Raw genomic sequence first — 27,267 nt, 5'->3', positions numbered from 1 at the left:
TTGATCCATTCAGTTTACTATCACAGCCAATAAACTCTAACTGTTGGTGGTTTCCTTCCTCTCCTGAGTTAGGAAGAACATCTGTATCTTTGTAGTAACTGGGTGTATTGACACACCATCCAAAGCGTAATTAATAACTTCACCATGCTCAAAGGGATATTCACTGTCTTTAAATTTTTTTTTTTACCCATCTACCAATAGGTGCCCTTCTTTGTGAGGCATTGGAAAACCTCAGTCGAGCAGTGAATTTCAACCACAAAGACCAGGGAGGTTTTCCAATGCCTCACATAATTGCACGTATGGGTTAGTGACAAGGTAGTCATTAAAATAAATCATGTTATAACACTTATTGCACTCCTGAACTTGAATAGGCTTGCAATAACAAAGGGATTGAATAATTGACTCAAGACATCTCAGCTTTTCATTTATGAATTTGTAAAAATACCCCATAATGCATTGTGTGTAGGCCAGTGACATTTTTTTAAATTGGCTGTAAACATAACAAAAGTAGAACAAGCTAAGGGGTGTGAATACTTTCTGGAGGCACTGTAGCTATCCAACCGTTTCCAATCGCAATAATCTCTGCACGGTGTCAGGTAGGGTAGGCTATGCACCAAACGGCCAAAGCTTACTTGAAAAAGTGACTGATGTCAGAGCAAACCAGTCTCCGGTAAATTAATGCTTGGTTACATGAAATGTTAGTTTGGCTGCACATAATACATCACAAGAAAGCCCTTAGCTGGTATGCTTTATTAATAGAGAAATAATGATGTACATAGATAGATACATAGATAATAAAACAGCATTTGATTGATCTATAATCATTACAGAGTAATGGTTGGATGTGACTGAACTTCGAGGGCTGGTTCCCTGGACACAGATTAAACAATTGAGATTCTGCATTGAACATGCTTTTTAGTCCAGTAGAAGGCCTGATCTGTATCCGGTAAACTTTGCAGAAATGACAATATAAATAAAGTAAAAATAAATGAGTAAAGTCTGTATTTGAGTCAGATTTCCCAATAGAAACAACCTTTTATGCTGCATCAAATTACCTCAGTAGATATTCCATTTGATATCATTTCAGTTTTCCCTTCATGATAGAGATTATCAAACAGCATTTGATAATCTATACTTAAACAAGAATACAATCTAATTTTTGATGAATGTGGATTGTGTGAGAGATTTACAAAAATAAGTAAATGAAAGAAATAGCTAGCTAAATATCACATCGAGGAATATTACCCGTTTAAAGTGTATTGTGTTTTACATAAACCTCTAGAAATATTTAATAAAATATAGTATTAGGTATGATAATATAAGGCATTCCAGTAAAAAAAACAGAAAGCTAAATTAGAGTATTTGTGTATTTATTCCCTTTCTGACCACGGCTATACAGAATCAAAGTTTGGATTTGGGAAGTTCAGATTTGATGGGTTATTGGGATCGAAATCTTCGTCTTCCGCAAAATCCTCTGGGTCTAGGTCCGCCTCAAACATCCTCTGTAACAAACCATCCACGGTTTTGTATCCTGGGAGGAAGCAGGCAGAAAGCTGAGATCAGTACAGATGGTTAAAAGGGAAGGTCCTATTCAGGTAGACTATTAACTGAACTTGTCTAACAAAAACACAGATGTACATTTTCCTATTGAAAACACAGGTTTTTGATAACTTTTTTTCAAGGTAGTAAATCATAATTCATCACATACTGTTTAAACTATGATGATTCAATGTGATTCTATGATTGTGCATTCAGTACATTCAGAATACACAACACATTATAGCAGCCATAATATTTGAAAATGCATGAATTTCCATATGCATATATTTCCATACACGTTAATAGATTTCCAAGGTATAAAATGTATCATACCACCATACAGGTGATTCAGACAGTGCTACAATGAATTCTCCTCAAAGCTTACTTTTACAGGCGATCTTGAACATGAGTGCAGGTTTTTCCTTGGTCGACTCAGAGGTGCCCATATCATTGTCGTTCGTTTCCATGGCATCCACCAAGTTTCCATCCAGTTTCTCTCTGATTGGCACAAAGAGAAAGCACAATAACATCAAGATAAACATGGCTGTTCAGGAGGATACATCGTTACAGAACGTTCTGATGTTATGAAATGTTTTGCATAGATTGTAGCAGCTATGATTGTCATGTTGAATAGGAAATCGTATCAACTCGATTCATCACATTTCTATCTGGAACACTGAATATTTCACCTCACTGAACATCCCCCAGTCTGCCACATCTACTGGCCAATAAGCAATTAGCAAACCCTTTTATTTTAAGGCAGTGCATCATGAATACTGTATGTGGTTTAGCTTGGAACATGACTCATGGCTACAGGAAATTATGCATGCTACACTTTCACCCCTCTGACTCAATACGAAATCAAGCCATGGCATAAAAAAATATTCTTCTCTAATTGGAAAACTATCAGGCACGTACTGTTTGACGCCCAATTCCAGTTCCTCAATTTTCTTTTCCAGTGAAGATTGTAGATTACTTTGGTCTACGGTGTACTCCACAAAGAAGGCTTCCAGGACAAAAGCAATGAAAATACTGAGGGAAAAAAAAGCATGCGATACTCAATTCTCAAAGTGAGTTATCAAATAACAAGTCATATCACCACCCCCTAGGTACTCCTGCAGATCTGAAACTATTACATGGGTATAAGCAATATGGCGGACATTCCTCCAAGCCAATCAAAATATGGGGGGGGGGGGGGGGTGTAATAGGAGCTAGGGGTCGATTTGTAATTCAGCAATAGAGTATCATTGAGAAAAGTTTGTTTGGTTCTCAGTATTTCAAAGGAAACTTGTTCTTACTTGATAATGATGATGACAACTACAATATGGAAGAGGACGAAGAACATCCTGGCTGAGATGTGAGTGACTGCGGTGAAACCGCTGGACAGCAGTGGGACCAACATTAAAGAAAATAATAAAACAGTAACAATTCTTCACCGAGTGGTCAAGTTAGCCTGGCAACTTTGCGAAACACTGAGAAACGACCCAGTTGTCTGGGTCCTAAAATAAGCCATGAAGACTGTTTAGTAAAGAAAAAGGAGTTACAGTGCAATTTCATCTCATTTTTAACCCTCTACACACTAAGGTTTTAGTCAGTGACCACTGCTTACTGTACATCACAGTACACGATTTATATCTTGGAGCAACATTTTCACAAGAGTACATAAAAAGTATTGGTTTTTAGCTTAATATCTGTATTTCCCCAAGCTTGGAAAAGGATATCATGCCACTGGTTGACCACGGTGAGTTCCAGTAGGAGGATAAAAGAGGAAACGACGTCGTTAAAGTTGTTCCTGCAGTAGTTGTGCTTGGCGAACACTGAGTTTTTGAGCAGAGGGTTTCCACAGAATGCCTTAGCCGGATCAGTGGAGTTGGCCTCGAAAAATAGTATTTTCCCTTTGAACAGCTCCATTCCAACCATGGCGAATATGTAATAGACCACCTGAAAAATACATGGGACAACTATGCAGTCAATCAATCAGTTGCGACACAGGATTACATAGAGGGATATTTCACTCCAATCAATTGTCTGATGTTTTCAGCCAACATAATACAGTAATGTAAATATGAGTCAATGACCAAGACCATCTCATTTGTAGATCCAGCTGTATGGCATAATCCAAAATGAACAGAAGACATAAGCACCACAATTGTAATCCTTATCTTTTCCATTCATTTAGGGTTGAGGCATATAGCTGGATATACATAGCTCATAGATTCGGAATTTGATTCATCTTGACCTTTGACGCTTGTAAGGGATATCCGATGATTTCAATCTCATGAGCTTAGTTCAACTGAACCCAAAATACAGTATAAGCTTGTTTTACTCCAATGTTTGTAAACAAAGTAAATGTAAAACACCATATAGGCTCAAAACATGGTTACAGCTATAATTACAATTTCATGGATGGTCAGTCCTTGCATCCATAGCTTTGTCGATGAATTTGAGAGTGGTTACATTTCTCCAGCCCCATCCCTCAGCTTTTTAGTGAAACAGTGGAGGGGAGTACACTTTGTTATCCCGATTGTCACTTTAAGCTCAATATGCAGGAATAGGGTCACACTTTGGTCCATAAATATCATTAATAAAACACAATAACTTCTTGGTGTAATTTAACTTAACTACACACTAACAACTTACGATAATGAGCTGTCCGAATGTGAGTATCGTTGGTCCAATCTTGATGAGGGTGTTGATGATGGCACGGAACCTGAGGGGAGAGAGAACATCAGGAAAAGTTCCACGTCCAAGTCTATGAATGAGAATATCAAAATCAACCATATCCGACTTGTATAGGTCTTTCTGCAAATTCATTTTGTCACAGTAGCTACTGCAGATACTAGCGCAGGTAGTTAAGGGAAACGGTTTGATAATGGTTCACATCTTAATGTTGAAGCCCACACACACACACCAGACACTGCTCATACAGGAAATGGAAGTCCTTGACCTCCTAACCTTTTGATGTTGTCCACCACTCGTATGAGCCTCAGGATGCGCAGGATGAACACAATGTCCAGGATCTGACGGCTGGTGTAGCCTCCAGCTGGGACAAACCACATGAACATCACAACATGAACGCCCGGCAGACTCGGAGGGCTAAATCATTTTACATGCATGTGTTCTATGCTGCAAGAGGGCACCATCGATAGCATAAAGAAAAAAAGGACACAAAGAAAATAAACAGCATCCCAAGTCAACATAGGAGGCAGATGTTTGGTTTATAGCGCTTTTCAACAAGCTCCTCACAGTAGGAAACACCTCATCCATTGCCAATGTATGCCACCCACTACCAATGTCATTATATACTATACTGATTTTTCAATAATTTAATTGATGAGTATCTATCAGAAGTCATCAATAAAACATGAATAAAGTACTATTTTAAATCTTTCATTGTACTTTTGCTCATTTTCAAAAATGAAAGAAAACGATGACCCCTCATTCAATAGGTTTAAAATAATACATGAAAGGGTCAAAGAGCTATGGGCAACAGAAACAATAGGATGACTCCAACAAACCAATGAGAGGCTTACTATAGGTGACCGTCCACTCCTGCTTCCCAGAGCCAGCACAGCGTTGAAATAACGTAACACCCCAATGTTAGCTCAATGTCAACAGCAGCCAGCATTAACAATGAACCGCCATCAGAGGGTGGCTCATGAGGAACAGCAAACCGCACACAAAAATGGGCAATTAAGTTGGATATTGTATTTGCCTTAATATAAACAATGACGGTAAAAGTTCTCTCAAATGGCATGGTGGACTACAATCTGAAATGTAGGCACACTGCTGCTGAGCCCTTAAAGAAAAATAACAAAGAAATAACTATTTACTGTTTGTGAGTAAAGAGTGGAAGTCATCGAATAACACAATGTGCTAGATTTAAAAGACATATTGGGCCTGTTTCCCCCGGATGCAGATTATGCCTAATCCCGGAATAAAAAGCATGCTCAATGGAGAATCTAATGGAATTCTAATCCAGGACTACGTTTAGTCCGTGTCCAGGAACATGGCCCATTTTGGTTTTGAATCCTCAAACTTAAAAATATGTAGTAGTACACTGCTGCACTGGGCGTCAATGACATGGATGTCAATTAAGGCAGCCCCCCCCCCCCCCCCCCACCTTTCTGATTCAGAGGGTTTGGGTTAAATGTCGAAGGTATCCCTTTTCCCTTCCCTAACACAGATTTAGGTTTTACTTACATAATTTCACTGCTGAATTGATGATCATAGCAATCAAGGCAGTGATGACAATGATGGTGTCAAACCTGTGTGCATAGTGGTGAGGAAGATATTACTACACAAGTAACTAAACCGAAGCAGAAACGGTCTCTTTTCATTGCAATTCAATCATCATATACCTAATCAGCTAGTACCACTTAAGTACGCAAGCCTTGGTCACAGAATTAAGGATGCTGCATCTACATGGCGTAAGGGGAACATAAAACTTTCCTACTAATATTGAGCAGACCTGGGTTGAAATAGTACTGGTTTTCTTTCTTTCAACTTTAGCCGTGCTTGATTGAGCTTGGAACAGTCAAAAAAGTGCAGACCCTCAAAACGCTCAAAGTATTTGAAGGGAAAACAACAAATTATACTATGTATACTACTACTGGCTACATAAAGGGTTGGTTTCCCAGATTAAGATTGAGTTTTGTCCTGGATTAAAAAGCAAGCTCAATGGAGATTCTTCAGTAAGCATGCTTTTTAGTCCAGGACTAGGCTTAAATCGCTGCCTGCGTTACCGTACAAAAATGCTTGGGATTCTCACCAGTTCCAGAACTGGTGTCTGGAGAAGAAGGCACGCGGTTCGAAGCTGTACAGTTTGAGGAGGATCTCTAGGAGATAGAGAACCAGGAAAGCCCACTCTACGTTGGCTATCAGCGGGTCCTCCTCGTCCAGGCCGATGAACACCGCGTTAACCAGGATGATCAGGTCGTAGGTGTACATGAACGCCCTGGATATCACACACACACACACGGAAAGAAACACAAAGATATACAGTGCCTTGGGAAAGTATTCAGACCCTTTGACTTTTTCCCACATTTTGTTACGTTACAGCCGTATTCTAAAATGGATTAAATACATAAAAATCCTCAATCTACACACAATACCCCATAATGACAAAGCAAAAAACAGGTTTCTAGAAATGTTTGCACATTTATTAAAAATAAAACAGAAATACCTTATTTACATAAGTATTCAGACCCTTTGCTATGAGACTTGAAATTGAGCTCAGGTACATCCTGTTTCCATTCATAATCCGTGAGATGTTCCTACAACTTGTTTGGAGTCCACCTGTGATACATTTAATTGATTGGACAAGATTTGAAAAAGCACACTTCTGTCTATATAAAAGGTCCCACAGTTGAGAGTGCATGTCAGAGCAAAAACCAAAACATGAGGTCAAAGGAAATTGTCCGTAGAGCTCCAAGACAGGATTGTATCGAGGCACAGATTTGGGGAAGGGTACCATAAAATGTCTGCAGCATTGAAGGTCCTCAAGAACACAGTGGCCTCCATCATTCTTAAAGTGGAAGAAGTTATATACCACCAAGACTCTTCCTAGAGCTGGCCGCCTGGCCAAACTGAGCAATCGGGGGAGAAGGGCCTTCGTCAGGTAAGTGACCAAGAACCCTGTCACGCTGACAGAGCTCTAGAGTTCCTCTGTGGAGATGGGAGAACCTTCCAGAAGGACAACCATCTCTGCAGCACTCCACCTATCAGGCCTTTATGGTAGAGTGGCCAGAAGGAAGCCACTCCTCAGTAAAAAGGCACATGACAGCCGCTTGGAGTTTGCCAAAAGGCACCTAAAGACTCTCAAAGCATGAGAAACAAGATTCTCTGGTATGATGAAACCAAAATTTAACTCTTTGGCCTGAATGCATCTGGAGGAAACCTGGCATCATCCCTACGGTGAAGCACGGTGGTGGCAGCATCTTGCTGTGGGGGTGTTTTTCAGTGGCAGGGACTGGGAGACTGGTCAGGATCGAGGCAAAGATTAACGGAGCAAAGTAGAGAGATCCTTGGTGAAAAGCTGCTCCAGGGCACTCAGGACCTCAGACTGGGGCAAAGGTTCACCTTCAACAGGACAACGACCCTAAGCACACAGTTAAAACCTCTTCGGGCTAGGAGGCGGTATTTTCACGTCCGGATGAAAAGCGTGCCCAAAGTAACCTGCCTGCTACTCAGGCCCAGAAGCTAGGATATGCATATAATTGGTAGATTTGGATAGAAAACACTCTAAAGTTTCTAAAACTGTTAAGATTATGTCTGTGAGTATAACCAAACTTATTTGGCAGGACAAACCATCCAGGTTTTTTTTGTTTGTTGAGGTGACTGTTTTCAATTGGTTTCTATGTGAATCTAGATTTCTGAGGCATCTGGTTGCAGTTCATATGGCTTCCACTAGATGTCAACAGTCTTTAGAAATTGGTTGATGTTTTTCCTTTGAGAAATGAAGAAGTAGCCATTTCCTTTCTGGGTGGATAGCCAAGTGGACTGTTTTGTTTGGGGCGCGTGACCTGAAGCTCGCGCCACTTTCATTTTATCTGCTATTGAACGCAGTTTATCCCGTCTTATATTTTATCGATTATTTACGTTTTAAAATACCTAAAGTTGGATTAGTTGAAACACGGTGGCTGGATTAACAAGAAGTTAAGCTTTAATTTGGTGTATTGCACTTGTGATTGTATGAAAGTTAAATATTTCAACAACAAAAAAAATAATTTCGCGCTCTGCAATTTCACTGGGTGTTGTCAAAATGTTCTGCCCGCGGAACCCCCAGCCGAAACAGGTTAAGACAACACAAGAGTGGCTTCGGGACAAGTCTCTCGAAGTCCTTGAGTGGCCCAGCCAGAGCCCGGACTTGAACATCTCTGGAGAGACCTGAAAATAGCTGTGCAGCTATGCTCCCCATCTAACCTGACAGAGTTTGAGAAGAAATGGGAGAAACTCCCCAAATAGAGGTGTGCCATGCTTGTAGTGTCATACCCAAAAAGACTCAAGATTGTAATTGCTGCCAAAGGTGCTTCAACAAAGTACTGAGTAAAGGGTGAGAATTCTTATGTAAAATGTGATATGTTATTTACTTTAAATAAATTAGCAAACATTTCTAAAAACCTGTTTTTGCCTTGTCATTATGAGGTATTGTGTGTAGATTGAAGAAAACAAAACAATACATTTTAGAATAAGGCTGTAACAAAATGTGGAAAAAGTCAAGGGGTCTGAATACTTTCTGAAGGCACTGTCTACTTTCAGATACTTTCACACGCTCCCCCAAACCTCTTCCCTGTACATCTGCTGAGTAACGTCTACACTCATTGGCTGCACTCACCTGTGCTGGACCATGCGGCAGACGAGACGACTGGGGGAGGAGAGATAGAGAGAGGGGAGCCATGTCTTGAGGGGGTGAGGCCGTGACTTCATCATGATCACCTGGATGTTCAGGAGGTCCGCAAGCTGAACAAATGCCACTTTCCCTGCACAGGTGGATGGACGGATGAAATGAATTAAGGCTTCAGCTCAAAGCAGGTGCTGCATTTGTCATCTTGGGTAACACTACGGTCGCGTTCCAGGGTAACTACATTGCAGGCATTGCATTGCATGAACCAATGGTTGTGTACCATGTCAGTGACTGGGAATTTGGGCTTCAAATATATGATGTGGATGTTAGCTGACATATTAAACACCAATACAGGTCCATCTGCAATTTACTCAGCATGTAACACAGCTTTGTGTGGGTCTCTCTGTGAAGTAGACTCCAACCACTCACCTATGCAGCCTTTGTTGTTGTCGTCGGAGACGCTCCACAGAAGCTCCCTGTGAGCGTTGCTGATGTCCGGCTGGACGAACCGCACAAGCTGGTTCCAACAGGCCTGGCTTACCACAGGCTCCTCCTCTCCCTTCCTCTCCTGCAGCACGCCGAAGGCACGCACCATCTTGTGCCTCTTGGCCCTGACGAGCTGCCGTACTTCTTCCTGATTGGGTACATAGGATAGGAGTAGGATGAAGTTGCCCGTAGACACTGATCTTGGCTCAGTTTAGCATTTTCCCCACAAATGGTGGAGGTTATGATTGGGGGAGGGGATCCTAAACCTGTACCTAGAGGAAACTTCACCACAAAGCACATGGGTGAAGTGACATCACTTGACCTACAACCTCAGATCAGTGAAGATGAATGAGTCCTTTTAGATACCACACAATTATCAGCCGCTCACTTTTCTCACCAACTCAGCGGGCTTGTGGTTAGAGTGTCCGCCCTGAGATTGGAATGTTAGGAATTCGATGACCAGCGGCGTCATACCAAAGACTGTAAAAATGGTACCTGGTGGGTCTCTGCTTGGCACTTAGCATTAATGAGATTTGAGGGTAAGGCCCTGCGATAGACTAGCATCCTTTCTTGGGGAGTGTACTTGTACACCAAGCTGCCTTAAGCTACAGAGCCAGGAGATTCTCCTATGAGCCATTCCATCTCACACAAGCCAAGGCTACTTACATTTTAAAGTCACCAATATTGAATTTCATAATAAAACACAAAAGCACTCAAAATAGCTACCTTTAAGCAACAACCTATCAAAGTTATGTGACGTTCAACTAGCTCATTCAGACACGCTCTGACACAGAATGAAACAAACCATATCAGAACCAACAAAAGGAGCAAATCTGCAAAGAAATTGCTTATATCATTGTCGTGTCCACCCACTCTACCTTCAGGTACTTTTTGTAGTTGTTGTACACGACCGCCAAGAACACTGACATGAAGATGTAGGTGTTGATGAGGATATAGGTGATGAAGAACACAGCAAAGAAAACGCTAAAGTTGTACGCTGGCATCCTACGTAGGGAAATAGACAAAAATATTTAATATACAGACACGTAAGTGTCTGTATATTAAAGATTAAACAATTAAATTACTCATGTGATATTTTACAGTTTAGTCATTTAGCAGAGGCTCTTATCCAGAGCGACTAACAACCAGTTTATTCAACTTCAGTAGGCAAAACCCACCATGTATCACCATCATTGCAAGTATAATCTACTCCCAGCAAAATTGTTGTAGGTTTATTAGGTACACCACCCTTTCACGGAAATGGTTCGCTCCTACAGACAGGGAGTCACGTGGCCGTGGCTTGCTATATCAAGCAGGCAGATAGGCAGAGACATTCAATTACTGTTCGATTGAACATTAGAATGGCAAAACGAGGGACTTAAGCGACTTTGAACGTGGTATAATCATCAGTCCTAGGTGCGACGGTTCCAGTATCTCAGAAATGTCCGTCTACCTGGCCTTTTCATGTGCGCCAGTGTCTAGGGTTTACCGAGAATGGTGCATCCGGCCACAAATCGGTAAATAACGGCCCAGTACAACAGTGGTGTGCAGAACGGCATCTCGGGAACGCACAACTCGTCGGTCTTTGACACGGATGGGCTATAACACCGGGTTCCATTCCTATCAACTAATAACAAAAATAAGCAGCTCCAGTGTGCACACGATTGCAAACACTGGACATTTGAGTAGTGGAAAAACATTGCCTGGTCCGACAAATCAAAGTTCCTGTTGCGTCATGTTGGTGGCAGAGTCAAGATTTGGCCTAGACAGCATGGGTCCATGGCTCAATCCTGCTTGGTTTCAAATGTATGGGCTGGTGGTGGTGGGGTAATGTTTTCCTGGTACACGTTAGGTCCCTTGAGCAACGTTTCTATGCCCCGAAGAATTCAGGCTGTTCTGGAGGCAAAGTGGGATCCGACCCAGTACTATATGGGTGTACCTAATAAACTGGCCACTAAGTGTATATAGAAAGGGGCATTGCGCTTAAAGTTGCACTAAAAGTTGCACTACAAATCAAGTCACAGTTAAAGCTAGAATCCTTAAATGCTACATCCACTTTCTGACTTATAAATTAATGATAAATACCCATTGATTCTTCAAAGAATAACTGATAAATGCCTCATGAGCTCAGTCCAACTGTCATACTCCATCAGAACCCAAAATATAAGATTGTTTACAAACATTGGAGTAAAAACAAACACTGTCTAGCCTCAAAACATGGTTAAAACTATATTTGTGATATAGTGGACAGTCATCACTGTCAAATTCATAGACAGAGCTATGAATGCAAGGGGTTACATTTCTCGAAGCCCATCCCTAAGCTTTTTACCAAAACAGAGGGGGGGTGCCAGCTTTGTTATTTTTTCAATTAAGGATTCTAGCTTTAAAAAGAAGAATTCAAATCTTGCTAGATTTCATAACAAAAAAATCACAATAAAGTCTTAACAAAAATCATAAGGAAATATGGTTGGATAATGTATCCAGGGTACTCACATGATATCCGGGCTGTTGGCAGTCGTGACTAGGACATAGAGATCAAAGACAATCTCCAGATAGTTGGTGAAATAGGGGCGTCCCTCTATTGTTTTAAGGCCCCTAGGGAGAAAGCAGCAGCACAAATGTGGTGTGCATTATGTTCAACAACAATGCCCCCCCCCAAAAAAAAAAACTTCAGAAATTACCCTGGTTGAGTGTCTAAGGGCAACTTAATCCTAGCCCCCTCCCTCTTTGCAAACAGGAAGTATGGATGAATGTCCTCTACTAACCACACAAGGATGGTGTAGGATGACATAACCATCAGAAAGAAAAGCAGTGCTCTGAGGGGCTAAGATTAGGTTTGGGATAGAAAAGTTGATTCTAGACCTTCTCTTATAGAGGCAACTACGGTATTTTTCAGAGCAACTTTATGAAGTGCTACGCATTTGGTAGTAATTCTTTGCTTGCCAACTATACCAGACCAGCATGGGTGCAGGCTTTTGTTCCAACCCAGCATGAACACGCCTGATTCAATAAAAGGCTTGATAGAATAGGAGTTGAATCAGATTTGTTAACCCTAGTTTTGTTTTTTAATTTCTTTTAAGTAAAAAATAGTTTGCTTCCCTACCCCTAGTTTTCATGTGTGGGTCAAATATTACCCGTATGTATTTCCTATGGAATCCACTGCATTGCACTTTTCTTTGTTACAACAATAAAAATCGAAATAATTAATATAATCTTGTTTTTAATGTTCATTAATCACCGTTTTCATTTCTCCTTTTTAACTCATTGAGTAAAAGCAGTTTCATAAGGAGGCTCATAAGAATGTAGACAGATATACAGTTGAAGTCGGAAGTTTACATACACCTTAGCCAAATACATTTAAACACTTTTCACAATTCCTGACATTAATCCAAATAAAATTTCCCTGTTTTAGGTCAGTTAGGATCACCACTTTATTTTAAGAGACAATGATTTATTTAAGCTTTTATTTCTTTCATCACATTCCCAGTGGGTCAGAAGTTTACATACACTCAATTAGTTTTGGTAGCATTGCCTTTAAATTGTTTAACTTGGGTCAAACGTTTCAAGTAGCCTTCTACAAGCTTCCCACAATAAGTTGGGTGAATTTTGGCCCATTCCTCCTGACAAAGCTGGTGTAACCGAGTCAGGTTTGTAGGCCTCCTTGCTCGCACACGCTTTTTCAGCTCTGCCCACAAATGTTCTATAGGATTGAGGTCAGGGCTTTGTGATGGCCACTCCAATACCTTGACTTTGTTCTCCTTAAGCTATTCTGCCACAACTTTGGAAGTATGCTTGGGGTCAATGTTCATTTGGAAGACCCATTTGCGACTAAGATTTAACTTCCTGACTGATGTCTTAAGATGTTGCTTCAATATATCCACATAATTTTCCCACCTAATGATGCCATCTATTTTGTGAAGTTCACAAGTCCCTCCTGCAGCAAAGCACCCCCACAACAGGATGCTGCCACCCCCGTGCTTCACGGCTGGGATGGTGTTCTTCGACTTGCAAGCCTCCCCCTTTTTCCTCCAAACATAACGATGGTCATTATGGCCAAACAGCTCTATTTTTGTTTCATCAGACCAGAGGACATTTCTCCAAAAAGTACGATCTTTGTCCCATTGTGCAGTTGCAAACCCTAGTCTGGCATTTTTTAATGGCGGTTTCGGTGCAGTGGCTTCTTCCTTGCTGAGCGGCCTTTCAGGTTATGTCGATATAGGACTCGTTTTACTGTGGATATAGATACTTTTGTACCCGTTTCCTCCAACATCTTCACAAGGTCCTTTGCTGTTGTTCTGGGATTGATTTGCACTTTTTGCATCAAAGTACGTTCATCTCTAGTTTGGAAATTGTACCAAAGGATGAACCAGACTTGTGGAGGTCTACAATCTTTTTTTCTGAGGTCTTGGCTTATTTCTTTAGATTTTCCCATGATGTCAGGCAAACAGGCACCGAGTTTGAAGGTAAGCCTTGAAATGCATCCACAGGTACACCTCCAATTGACTTAAATGATGTAAATTAGCCTACCAGAAGCTTCTAAAGCCATTACATAATTTTCTGGAATTTCCCAAGCTGTTTAAAGGCACAGTCAACTTAGTGTTTGTAAACTTCTGACCCACTGGAATTGTGATACAGTGAACTATAAGTGAAATAATCTGTCTGTAAACAATTGTTGGAAAAATTACTTGTGTCATGCCAAGTAGATGTCCTAACCGACTTGCCAAAACTATAGTTTGTTAACAAGAGATTTGTGAAGTAGTTGAAAAGCAAGTTTTAATGACTCCAACCTAAGTGCATGTAAACTTCCGACATCAACTGTACAACCAAAATGGTTTTACAGATGTTGGATGAGGAAGCCATTTGTGCCTCTGACTCAGAAGTATCCAATTCAGATGGCACAGACGATGTGCCTGAGGGTAAAGTTGGAGTTGTGGATGCACCTGGTAGTCCAGCTGTTCTAGAAAATTATACAGATGGGGAGTACTCCTCTGAGGAGGAGAGTGAGTAAAAAGGGGTCTTACTGGAGTGAACATCTCCCACCACTAAAGACAAGACCAGAATCCATAACATCCTGAGGAGCTGCCCAGGGCCTGTCCCGGGGTCAACAGTTGTGTCACCAAAAGTTGCCTGGGATCTGTTCATTAGTGACAACATCATTGAGGAGGTCCTAAAGTGTACAAATTTAGAAGGATGGAGAAGAGCGACAGCAAAAGGGACAGAGTGGAGAGAGGTCAACAAAGAGGAACTAAAGGCCTTCATTGGTTTAACCCTCCTCTCCGGCATGGAGAACAGGTGGGATATCTCCACACGGGAGCTATTTTTGGATCCACTGCAGAATCCAATGTATAAGGCCACCATGTCGGTTCGGAAGATATGAGGATATCCGTCGATACCCGAGGCTTGATGACAAGAGGACCAGTGTGTTCAGAGAAGCAACGGACCACCTGGCAGCCTTCTGGTATGTGTGGGACCTTTTCCCGGACAAACTGTAGAGGAAGGTTCATCCCCAGCGATTGCGTCACAGTGGACGAGCAGTTTTCCTCCAGACGTGACACTTGGCATTCCGTCCAATGAGTTCAATCTTGGTTTCATCAGACCAGAGTATCTTGTTTCTCATGGTCTGAGAGTCTTTATGTGCCTTTTGGCAAACTCCAAGCGGGCTGTCATGTGCCTTTTACTGAGGAATGGCTTCCATCTGGCCACTCTACCATAAAAGGCCTGATTGGTGGAGTGCTGCAGAGATGGTTGTCCTTCTGGAAGGTTCTCCCATCTCCACAGATGAACTGAGGCAATGGAAAGCTGTGGGGTGATGAAAGAGAGCCATGCCACCACCACTCAGAGCAGCCAGGGCCAGAAGAGAAAGAAGTGCCAGCTCTACCCAAGCGCAAAGGATAGAAAAGTCAGCTGCTGGTGTTCTCAGTGCAACACACCCGTCTGCAAAGAGCACAGTCACATGCTTGTTGTTTGTAACAAATGCATGGACTAAGACAGCATAAGTAAGCATCACACACACACAAACTTTGTTCCTTTTAGTGTTCATGTTTCCTAAATTCACAAATTGTCAGTGTTGTCATTTATATTGATGATGAACTTTGGATTTTCAAATAAATGTTAAGAAATATTATAAAACATGCTTAAGGTGGTTTTATTTTGTTCTTCATACTAAAAGGTTGAATGTGAAACTTTGATTGTAATTCAATATCCGTTATGGAATTTCATAATATGTTATCATTGAAATGTGTATCTAACTGTTGAAGAGCGACTAAAAACATTTTAAACAATAAAATAATAATTAAACGGTCCAAATCATCACTCAAAATAATTATGTTCGACAAAATTGATAATAATTTAGACCCATATCAATAAAACACAGATATTACATTATCGGGTCATTTTGACCCGGCATATGCATTCTTGTGGCGCCATGTTTACTATGCATCCTAAGGTTAATGCTTGGCTGGAATAAAGGCCTGCATTTAGACCAGGCCTCTGCAGACAAAATTGTCACCCCTGTTCTAGATTTTACAATGCTGGCAGGTCATGTCCATATGACTTCCGGACATTCCTGATCCTGACTTACCTTTTCCCAAAGAGTTTGAGGGCCATGAGTGAGAACATGAGCACACTGAACATGAAAAGCAGGAAGACATAGAGGATCTGAGGCAGTGCGTTCCGGATGCTTCGGAACGCTCTCCGGAGCTGGAGGAAGGAAGAGAGAATGTGAGTGAGTGACAGAAAAGGAAAGGGGATACCTAGTCAGTTTTACAACTGAATGCATTAAACCGAAATGTGTCTTCCGCATTTAACCCAACCCCTCTGAATCAGGGGGAAGATGGTGTGACAGACAGACTTTACCTGTCGTCCCTCAGTGATATTGACCAGTAGGAGGGGCCTCAGTACCCGCGACCAGCGGACAGCGTAGAAACCACTGGCTTTCAACGCCCCATAAATTATCATATCAACAAGCGAGAGCTGAGGAAGAGAAAAATGTCAATTATTACCCTGTTTATTTCATTGTAATGGGAGTAGTTATTCAAAGTTGTATGCTAAATTCCAAATCGACTTCTAACGACTCCTGGAGATCAAAGTAAATTGTATAGATTTAGTGTGGTAATTGTATTGTAGCCATATTGTTTCCATCTATCCAATCCTGAGGCGGGTGAGTGTAATGGCTAGTGGTTGATTTGCAATTCAGCATTTTGGATTATTTCAGAGCAATTGACAAAATTCATAAATTAGAGCCCAGTGTTGGAAGTTGGAATTGGGTCTAGCTTCAAGCAGCATGACGGCTTGAAGCTAGACCCAATTCCAACATTGGGCTCCACTTTTCCACACACTGCTCAATCAAGAGTCAAAACCACCCCAGTCATACAATTTACATTGAAATATGTTTTACCACCTATATATATATCTATCGCTACCAATACATGTTTGCATACATGGTCAATACAGGAGTTAGCGGTGTCCAACAGTGCATTCAAAATGAGTCATTTGTTTATTCTGAATCAAACTGAGTCATAGCGTTAACACTAGGCAGTAACTAGGAGTTGAGAATCCCTGACACAGGGAAACTTCGGGCTAAAGGTTGTTTCACAACAATGTGCAAAGCACTTCTCAGCACATTCTCAACTTGTCATACAGTTCCTTCAAATGCTGCTACACTGACAGTCACTGGGTGCGTTTCCCAATTCCTTCTTGGCCAAAGTAGTATGCGATTTCTTTCAATGACCGAGACTAATACATGTTAGCAATACCTTGGTTTTGGATTTGATTCCAGTATTGTTCATATATACAGAATATGTATAAGCTGTCGCCAGATAAAAAGTATTATAATAAATTAAAATGTATTATTCAGGTACCTGTATCTAGACAGAGATATGCATACTGAATCACAATGACCCTAGTGTTCATGTCTTGTGAGGATAGGTAGGAGAGAGCAGAGCAGACAAGGAATTTCCGATGTAGTAGTTGGACAAATAAAGTTGTATTGTACTATATTGTATTCCACTAAAGAACATGAGGGTAATACGCACTCCCTAAACTTGAGTACACCAGGGCTGGGCTGAAAAATAATACAGATAAGAAATGAGAGGTCCGCGGAATATTGCTGTTCCCCTGTGCTTTATTCCTGCACCTAAAAATGATTCCATTGCAGTAGTTGAGTCGCGCCTACCAAAATGATGACAAAGATGCAGATGTTCTTGGGGTCTTTCCAAAACCTTTCCCGGGGAATGACTTTGGCGTAATGCACAAGCCGAGCAGTGAAGGCTGCCAGACAGACAAGCTCGATCACTGAGGTCACCTGAGGGAGACAAAAACAATGTGTGCCTGCTATCAATTCAGGAAAAAATTGTATATGCACAACCAATTGTTAGCAATTCAACCCAGTTTGACCGGGGTGGTGTTCATTTGGCGCAAACAGGAAAAAAATGCTTTGAAACAGGAGGGGTTACATGAACTTGTTCAATGAGAAAATTTCAGTTTCAGAACATTTCTGCAATGTGCCCTAGGCCTAATGAACACGACCCTGGTACTCTCATCAAAAAACAGAGGTCACACACAGTGCTACACATAATACAACAGTCAGGCAACTGTGGATATATTTAAAACATGAAAAGAGCAATACAACAAGCCTAAAGAAACTGGGTTATTTGTAACAGTTTCAAGAGACAATTCCTGCATACTGCTTGGAATGCGTCATTATCTCTAGGCCAAAACATTTGCGTTTTAAAAGACTGAGAATTGCACCAAGTTGAGAGGAATATCATTGTGGATATCTACCCATATTGGCAGAGGGACAACTGCTGGGTCTTCAAAGATGGCCAAAGCCAGGTCCACTAGGATGAAGGCATACACCAGGATCTGCAACCCCCAATGGTTATAGAGCAAGTACAATCTGTGGGAAAAAAGCAACAACCAGAATCATATTTCAACGGAATTATCCAATATCTTCAACCATATATAATCAGAGAGAGGGTTGTCTTTTTTCCCCGGCTGTTCCTCACACACACACACACACACACAAATACGGCCTATGATAGCAGGACTACCTTTAATGCTATCCTTAAGCTACAAGTGACAAGATTCTATCTGTTTGTATTTATTCTAATACACGCTCTGTCTATTTCGATATATTCAACCAGTTGAATGCTCTGGAACCTATAACCTAACATCATTAAACATAACCATCTCTACCTACCTTATAGCTTGAGGTGTTGTGTCAAAAAAGATGTTCCTGTTATACTGGGCGTCTGACACGTACACTGCTGCCAGGTCAAAATCCTGGAACACCCCCACAGACAATAAAAGCAGCCGGTGAATACTCTACGCAAATGAAACCTTTAGTATATATGCAATATCATAGCCATATCTAGACAACACAAAACAGTAGGGTCTATAGGTTTATTATATGTATAAAGTGTCTCAAGGTAGGAATGCTGATCTAGGATCAGCACCCACCTGTCCATGTAAAAATGTAAAACTGTGATCCCAAGTCAGCACGACCACTCGAAGACGCTTGAAAAATACAGGCGCTGGGTGAAAAAATGAAGTGTGTGATCCAACTGGTCAAGTCATGCAATGGGTACAGTTTATGATCATATGAATCCGTGGGATCCTTGATGTCAGTAAAGCATTAGAGCAAATAGGGACATTGACTATGTATAATGTACATAGGCCGATAAGTGTCAAGGCAACACAGTCAACTGAAGATAATTAAGTAACGTTAGTGTGTAATGAACCCAAATTCTAATTTCAAGTGGAAAAGGCTCCGCCCAATATAGGCAAACAAACATGACATGTATAATATAAACGTTGAAGGAAAACACGCGTGGTGTGTTGGCTGTGACAAAACGGATTATTGCCATGCCAGTAAGAGAGCCTATAGTTGGAGCATGACTATTTCATGCATTATTGTCATGATTTAAAAAAATATCCAGCTTACAGTAGGCCAGAGCAACTTTATAAAACTATGCACATACGGTACGCTGCACGAACGCAAACAACTTACGTATGAGGTTATGTGATGAGACAATGACAGAAAGAAAATACTATATAACGTATCACTTGGAAATGTAACGGAGCACCGATAGGTGATACGTCAGCAACATTCTACAAAATATCACTTACACCCTTTGTCTTTCCGTTCACAGTTTCAGATGTATGTCCGCTGTTTCTTATCCCCTTTCCATTTTCCGGCGCCTCTTCTGGAGTGATTTCCTTTTTATCTGGTTCAGACATTGTTTTTAGCATTACATTTCCCTTGAAAATTTACTTTTCTCCTCTTTCGTAGGCCTAGATAAACTATTCGCTCCTGTTAAGTTAGCAGGATATCCCGTGATTGAGTTGGGAGTCGTCCCCCCCAAAATTGTTATAACTCCTGTTTTCTTGCACGTTACTGCGTCTGCTACATATACGTCCCTCAAATATCACACATTTTTGTCGAATTGAAGGCATGCTAACATTTTGACCTCCTGTCGTAATCGGAGGATGGAATAGCCTACTTTTTTTTTTTATGATAACAGAAAGATTGTGAAGGGAATGCTGTATGCCAGGATTTTTTATCTGTCATGTGACAATTTTAGCGGAAATAGCGGAGGAGAGACGACCGCGCTGGAAGGAAACGTTATTGCATAAGTAGAGTTGCCAGAATGTGAGAACTCTTGGGATGTGAGAACTCAAGGTCCGTACAGCACTCGAAATAGAGAAAACATGATGTTAAACTGATGCTATACACAGTGTACAAAACATTAGGAACACCTGCTCTTTCCATGACAGACTGACTAGATGAATCCAGGTGAAAGCTATGATCCCTTATTGATGGCACCTGTTAAATCCACTTCAATTAGTGAAGATGAAGGGGAGGATACAGGTTAAATATGGATTTTTAAGCCTTGAGATACTGGCGTGTGTATGTGTACCATTCAGAGGGTGAATTGGCAAGACAAAACATTTAAGTGCCTTTGAACGGTGTATGTTAGTCATAGATGCGGGAAGTAGGGGTGAACATCTCCTGCTCTGACTGCAAAGCTGGGAGGGACCGGGCCGCCTGTGAGTGCTTTGGGACGGGGACGGGGGTGGGGGCAGCACCCGCTGCTCGTTGAGAAGAGTAAGAACAATACGTGCTTTCACGTCAGAGTCTCAAAGTCCCCAATAACACCAGAAACAGTTGCTAGCTTTATTGAAAATTTGTCGCTAGAGGGGTCTGAATACTCGCTAAATATAGCGACAAAGTTGCTAAGTTGGCAACACTGCACCTGGGGGCGATACTTTTCACAAAAGTAGTGCACTGGGCCTTTAATAGTCCTGTATTAGCTGTCTGATATGTGCCAGTGTGGGCAAAAAAATCCCAAACTATGATGGTAGTAGGTGACAGGAGCACCAGTTTGGGTGTGTCAAGAACTGCAACGCTCCTGGGTTTTTCATGCATAACAGTTTCCCAAGTGTATCAACAATTGTCCACCACCCAAAGAACATCCAACCAACTTGACTCAACTGTGGGAAGCATTGGAGTCAACATGGGCCAGCATCCCTTAAACTTTGATCATTAATGCTTTACTTTGCTTTTGATAACATTAGCCATGTTTCCATCAAACCATTTTATTTTCCAGCCATTTTGTATACAATTTTAGGGGCCTTATTTATACGCTTGTGACATGATGATCGGTGCTTGACTTGCAAATAAAGACAAATACAAATGATCTTGCTCTCATTGTAACCAGGTAGGGTTTATTACCTACTAAGCATGGACTGACAGTGACTTTTTTTGTGTGTAGTCCAGTGGCCTTGATTTCAACGTTCCTAAGATTTTTGGTCCGTACCAAATGTGACTAATTTCAGGAAACTAGGCGTATGTCACTCCTTGACAGGAGAGCTATTTTTGGGGGGGGGGCAAAAATGCCTTCTGGAACATGTACGCTTTCATGTGCCTTCATAAAAACTTGTATACCATCTGTAAATACGAAAACAATTGTTAAATTATGAGCCTAGTTGGTTTAGCCGCGGAAAACGTCAGGAATCTTCCCGCTAGCCATGATTGGCTGAGATAATGAATGGGTTGGACATCCCGAGAGTTGAGTTTGGATTGGTCTGCCATGTAGCAGGCTTCTGTCTATAACATGAGCTGGTCAGTATGTGTAGGTAATCCTTTCTAATGCAGCTTTTTTGAAAGATATCATATAGTAGAACTGCAAAAGTGTTATCGCCACTTTCTGGAGGACTGAGTTTTGAAATCATTGGAATGCCCAGTGGAATTAGAGTATGATAGCTAAGGAAATGGAGCAAATTCTGGTGTTTGATTGCAAATATGCAGAGGGAGTCGAAAAGAGAACACACAGAAGGCTATTGTATAAAACACATGTCTCAGGATTACATCTTCAAACTAAGGGCAACCATGGCATCTGTGACAGAGAGGGAGAAGCGTCCATCCATGTATACGGGTAAAATAGACTAGCTAGCTACATTCATATATTAAACGTTTCTAATTTTGTCAGCAAGTCATTTTCATTTCAAGTTAAAGCGTACTGTTAGCTACAGTTGAAGTCGGAAGTTTACATACACTTAGGTTGGAGTAATTAAAACTCTTTTTTCAACCACTCCACAAATTTCTTGTTATCAAACTAAAGTTTTGGCAAGTCGGTTAGGACATCTACTTTGTGCATGACACAAGTAATTTTTCCAACAATTGTTTACAGACAGATTATTTCACTAATAATTCACTGTATCATAATTCCAGTGGATTAGAAGTTTAGATACACTAAGTTGACTGTGCCTTTAAACAGCTTGGAAAAATCCAGAAAATGATGTCATGGCTTCTGATAGGCTAATTGACATAATTTGAGTCAATTGGAGGTGTACCTGTGGATGTATTTCAAGGCCTACCTTCAAACTCAGTGCCTCTTTGCTTGACATCATGGGAAAATCAAAAGAAATAAGCCAAAACCTCAGAAAAAAATTGTGGACCTCCACAAGTCTGGTTCATCCTTGGGAGCAATTTCCAAATGCCTGAAGGTACCACGTTCATCTGTACAAACAATAGTACGCAAGTATAAACACCATGGGACCACGCAGCCGCCATACCGCTCAGGAATGAGACGTGTTCTGTCTCCTAGAGATGAACGTACTTTGGTGAGAGGTGCAAATCAATCCCAGAACAACATCAAAGGACCTTGTGAAGATGCTGGAGGAAACAAGTCCTATATCAACATAACCTGAAAGGCCACTCGGCAAGGAAGAAGCCACTGCTCCAAAACCGCCACAAAAACCGCCAGACTACGGTTTCCAACTGCACATGGAGACAAATATTGTCGTTTTTGGAGAAATGTCCTCTGGTCTGATGAAACAAAAATAGAACTGTTTGGCCATAATGACCATCGTTATGTTTGGAGAAAAAAAGGAGGCTTGCAAGCCGAAAAACACCATCCCAACCGTGAAGCACGGTTGCATCATGTTGTGGGGGTGCTTTACTGCAGGAGGGACTGGTGCACTTCACAAAATAGATGGCATCATGAGGAAATAAAATTATGTGGATATATTGAAGCAACATCTCAAGACATCAGTCAGGAAGTTAAATCTTGGTCGCAAATGGGTCTTCCAAATGGACAATGACCCCAAGCATACTTCCAAAGTTGTGGCAAAATGGGTTAAGGACAACAAAGTCAAGGTCTTGGAGTGGCCATCACAAAGCCCTGATCTCAATCCTATAGAAAATTTGTGGGCAGAGCTGAAAAAGTGTGTGTGTGCGAGGAGGCCTACAAACCTGACTCAGTTACACCAGCTCTGTCAGGAGGAATGGGGCCAAAATTCACCCAACTTTTTGTGGGAAGCTTGTGGAAGGCTACCCGACGCATTTGACCCAAGTTAAACAATTTATAGGCAATGCTACCAAAAACTAATTGAGTGTATGTAAACTTCTGACCCACTGGGAATGTGATGAAATAAATAAAAGCTGAAATAAATCATTCTCTCTACTATTATTCTGACATTTCATTTTCTTAAAATAAAGTGGTGATCCTAACTGACCTAAAACAGGGAATTTTTACTGGGATTAATGTCAGGAATTGTGAAAAACTGAGTTAAAATGTATTTGGCTAAGGTGTATGTAAACTTCCGACTTCAACTGTATCTAGCTAACGTTAGCTGGCTGGCTCGCTAATATGATGTTTCGTAATATTATTCCTATCTTAGAGCCATTTGCATTGCTAGTTATAGCCTAATGTCAGCTAGCTAACATTGAACCTGGTTGGTTAGCTACCTGCAGATTCATGCAGGGTAGTAACGTTATGAGTTGGGATTATGGTTCATTGTTTAGCTAGCTAGCTACATGTCTAAACAAGACTCCACTGTTCATGATGTCACTGCGACAACTGTTGATAGATGTAGCTGGTAAATTTGCTCTGGCTATCTACTCCGATTTCTGAGCACTCTCGTCTGTGTGCCAGAACGCAGAATAATTGACAAATTTACAAACGCTCAACACCTGTTGAATACGGCCAGTGTCCGTAGACGTAGGCAAAATAGGTGTAATTAAATTGTTGCCAGCAGTACTGTTACAGTCACCAACGCTCTGGATAACATAACAGCCTAACCAGCTCTGCTAGTGCGAGTAAAATGGTCAGAGTGAGCTGTTGTCTCATTTGTGTCTTGAAGTAGCTAGCAAGCTAGCCAACGTTAGCCAGTTATCTGGGTGCCTGACTGATGTTGTTAGGTCAGAACACTCGGATCAACCCTACTACTGGGCCAGAGCGTCCAGTGTGAATGCTCCGAGAGCAAAGCGCTTTGAATTTACGGATGGAAAATCTGGCACAAGAGATTGAATTTACGAACACACCCGTAGTATAAACCAGCCTTTAGTCTTCAAATTTTGGGTTGTTTAGTACATGGCCTCATGTGACGCAGCGGTCTAAGGCACTGCATCTCAGTGCAAGAGGCATCACTACAGTCCCTGGTTCGAATCCAGGCTGTATCACATTCGGCCGTGATTGGGAGTCTTATAGGGCGGTGCACAATTGGCCCAGTGTCATCCCGGTTTGGTTCGGGGTAGGACACCATTGTAAATAAGAATTTGTTCTTAACTGACTTGCCTAGATAAATAAAGGTAAGATAAAATAAATAAATAAAAATCCTTAGAGGTGGGTGGGGCTAAGGCTTAAGAGGGTGTGAATTATTCTGAATGGGTGTAGACAAAGAGCTCTCCAGTAGGTTTACCAAAACATTCAAAACATTTTCTCAAAAGTGAGGTTACAAGTTTATCAACTTGCAAAGCAGAATTACTTTCCCGTTGTTCCTCAACTGTAGTGTATGATATACCATTTTGTAGCTCGGAGGCTCTACTTTTATCCAATGTAAAAAACACAATTTCAAATTTTGCTACATAAGATCGAGCCGATCGGTCACAAATCACAAAAATGGACATCTATGTTTCACAAGTTTGGATAGCACAGTACAGTAGAGCACAGCAGAGTACAGAACATTACAGTAAAGTATAGATCAGCACAGTAGATTAAAGAATAGTATAATACCGTATATCCTTTATGCTAATGTACTCTACTGAATTAAACTAATGTGCTCTATTGTACTGAGCTGTTCAAACTTGTGCAACACAGCCTAGACATCTATGATTTGGCCTTGTCTGGACTGACCAAATTTGTACTTGTTTGGGGGCAGAGTTCATTAGAAAATATCCAGCATGCTTTGAAAGTGTTTGTTTTTAGATTTACATTTTGGTCATTCAGCAGACGCTCTTATTCAGAATGACTTACAGTCAAGTTAATACATAATATGTTAACTGAACAAAAATATAAACGCAATATCTTTCATGAGCAGAAATGTTCCATATGCACAAAAAGCATATTTCTCTCAAATTTGGTGCACAAATTTGTTTACATCCTTGTTAGTGAGCATTTCTCCTTTGCCAAGATAATTCATCCACATGACAGGTATGGCATATGAAGAAGCTGATTAAACGGCTTGATCATTACACAGGTGCAACTTGTGCTGTGGACAATAAATGGCCAGTCTAAAACGTGCAGTTTTGTCACACAACACAATACCACAGATGTCTCAAGTTTTGAGGGCGCAGGCAATTGGCATTCTGACTGCAGGAACGTCCACCAGAGCTGTTGCCAGAGAAGTGAATGTTCATGTGTCTAGCATAAGACACCTCCGTTGTTTTAGAGAATTTGACACTAGGTCCAACCGGCCTCACAACCGCAGGCCAGGTGTAATGGCATCGTGTGTGCGAGAGCTTTGCTGATGTCAACGTTGTGAACAGAATACCCCATAGTGGCTGTGGGGTTATGGTATGGGCAGGCATAAGCTACGGACAACGAACACAATTGCATTTTATCGATGGTAATTTGAATGCACAAAAATACTCAAACCAGATCCTGAGGCCCATTGTGAGGCCCATTGTTTTTAAGATATCTGTGACCAACAGATGAATATCTGTAATCCCAGTCATGTGCAATCCATAGATTAGGGCCAAATGAATTAATTGCATTTCCTCATATGAACTCGAACTCAGTACAATCAATGAAATTGTTGTATGTTGCATTTTATATTTTTTGTTCAGTATAGATTCACATCTCCAAGTAAACCAAAAATAAAAGTTCAATCATAGGATTAAGCCAGTGGCTCAGATGAAACTATCCAAGCATTAGATACATCTTCTTTAAATGTTGATATTTGGTTTCTTGTCAACCAAACACAATTCAGTATGACTTTTGTAAGACGGTAAATAGCCTAAAGTTAAGGCTCTTACAAACTCATTTAACAGTATTTATTCAACCTTAACATGAGTGACACATCCATGGACACATGTTGAGGTTACTGTAACTATAAATGTCTTCTTATGTAATCATAGAATGTTTGCATGCTCAAGATAGCATGCAAAGGTTACAGGTCTGTGGAGATCTTCACAATTGCTATAATAATCTGTGCAGAATCCCGAACAGCATTGCTCACTTGGACTATGTACTTTTACTATAATCTCAACTGCAATCCAGGTCATTTGGTTGTACTATTATATAGATGAAGGAAGCACAGTGATAAAATGTAAGTTGTTGTATAAATACAAAATATCTGCCATTGTATTCCCATTTGAACTTTGTTGTGCTTTTAAATGGTTGAAAGCGCGGTTATAACACATTTAGATGACAACTAAACCAAAAATCAGACATTGTTTTTCCATTGGAATTTGGTTGTCCTTTTATATGGTTGAAAGCATAGTGATAACACATTGGGAATTCAACAAACTTCTGGCTGTCTTTTAGAGTGGGTGAATAAAGGATCAACGTCTCCACCAAATATTACCCACATTTCCACGTTGAAATTACATGGTGTGCCCAGTGGGCTAAGAGAATGAACTTCAAATCACTATATAGTTGCCCAATTAGTTTACACTATCTTTCCTTAAACAGATTCCCTTTAATGTAGGAATTGTGATAGAAGCAACATAATATCAGCCCTTTTGAATATAACAACTTAAAGCAAATCTAACTTTTAATTTGTTGTACGAGTGCATCGTCATATAATATGTTGTATTGAGTCATCATAAAGTCTCATTGTTTGTCTCCATAGTTGGAATGTTAGAGTCACTGTCTGTATGGTTATTGGTTATCGTCTCACAAAACTAGACTATCAGCAAACTACAATTAAAAACAAACAAAAAAACATTGAAATGGTCTAATGCCTAAACAACAAATGGAAAGGGAGACATAGACATATAGTCATGGTCCGATTCCCTAGCATTCTGCACAATAGGTTTAGCATATTGCCAGGTTGATACCACAGGAGGCTTGTGAGGGGAGGACGGCCCATAATAATGGCCAGAATGGAGCGGCATCAAACACCTGGAAAGCATCCACTTATTCCCCTCCAGTCATTACCCAGAGCGCGTT

At 40.9% G+C, this 27,267-nt stretch overlaps 1 protein-coding gene across 1 annotated transcript; it reads right to left on the bottom strand.

Moving 5' to 3' along the window:
- Positions 1-735: 735 nt before the first annotated feature.
- tpcn3 (two pore segment channel 3) lies at positions 736-19,942 on the bottom strand. The gene is made up of 19 exons (XM_071388186.1): positions 19,499-19,942; positions 18,570-18,652; positions 18,152-18,266; positions 17,544-17,672; positions 16,226-16,342; positions 15,951-16,069; positions 11,864-11,965; positions 10,249-10,375; positions 9,314-9,518; positions 8,876-9,020; positions 6,311-6,496; positions 5,743-5,807; positions 4,495-4,582; positions 4,180-4,249; positions 3,261-3,480; positions 2,838-2,928; positions 2,458-2,571; positions 1,925-2,037; positions 736-1,531 (listed from the first exon to the last, which is right to left on the bottom strand). The coding sequence occupies exons 1-19, from the start codon at positions 19,619-19,621 to the stop codon at positions 1,392-1,394; spliced, it is 2,352 nt and encodes a 783-aa protein (XP_071244287.1). The 5' UTR covers positions 19,622-19,942; the 3' UTR covers positions 736-1,391.
- Between the last annotated feature and the right edge of the window lie 7,325 nt (positions 19,943-27,267).

This window comes from Salvelinus alpinus, chromosome 2 (genome assembly GCF_045679555.1).
Source record: "Salvelinus alpinus chromosome 2, SLU_Salpinus.1, whole genome shotgun sequence".
In the NCBI taxonomy this organism is placed as follows: Eukaryota; Metazoa; Chordata; class Actinopteri; order Salmoniformes; family Salmonidae; genus Salvelinus; species Salvelinus alpinus.
The sequence above is the reverse complement of the archived record's forward strand: the minus strand, read 5'-3'. Positions and strand labels throughout refer to the sequence as shown.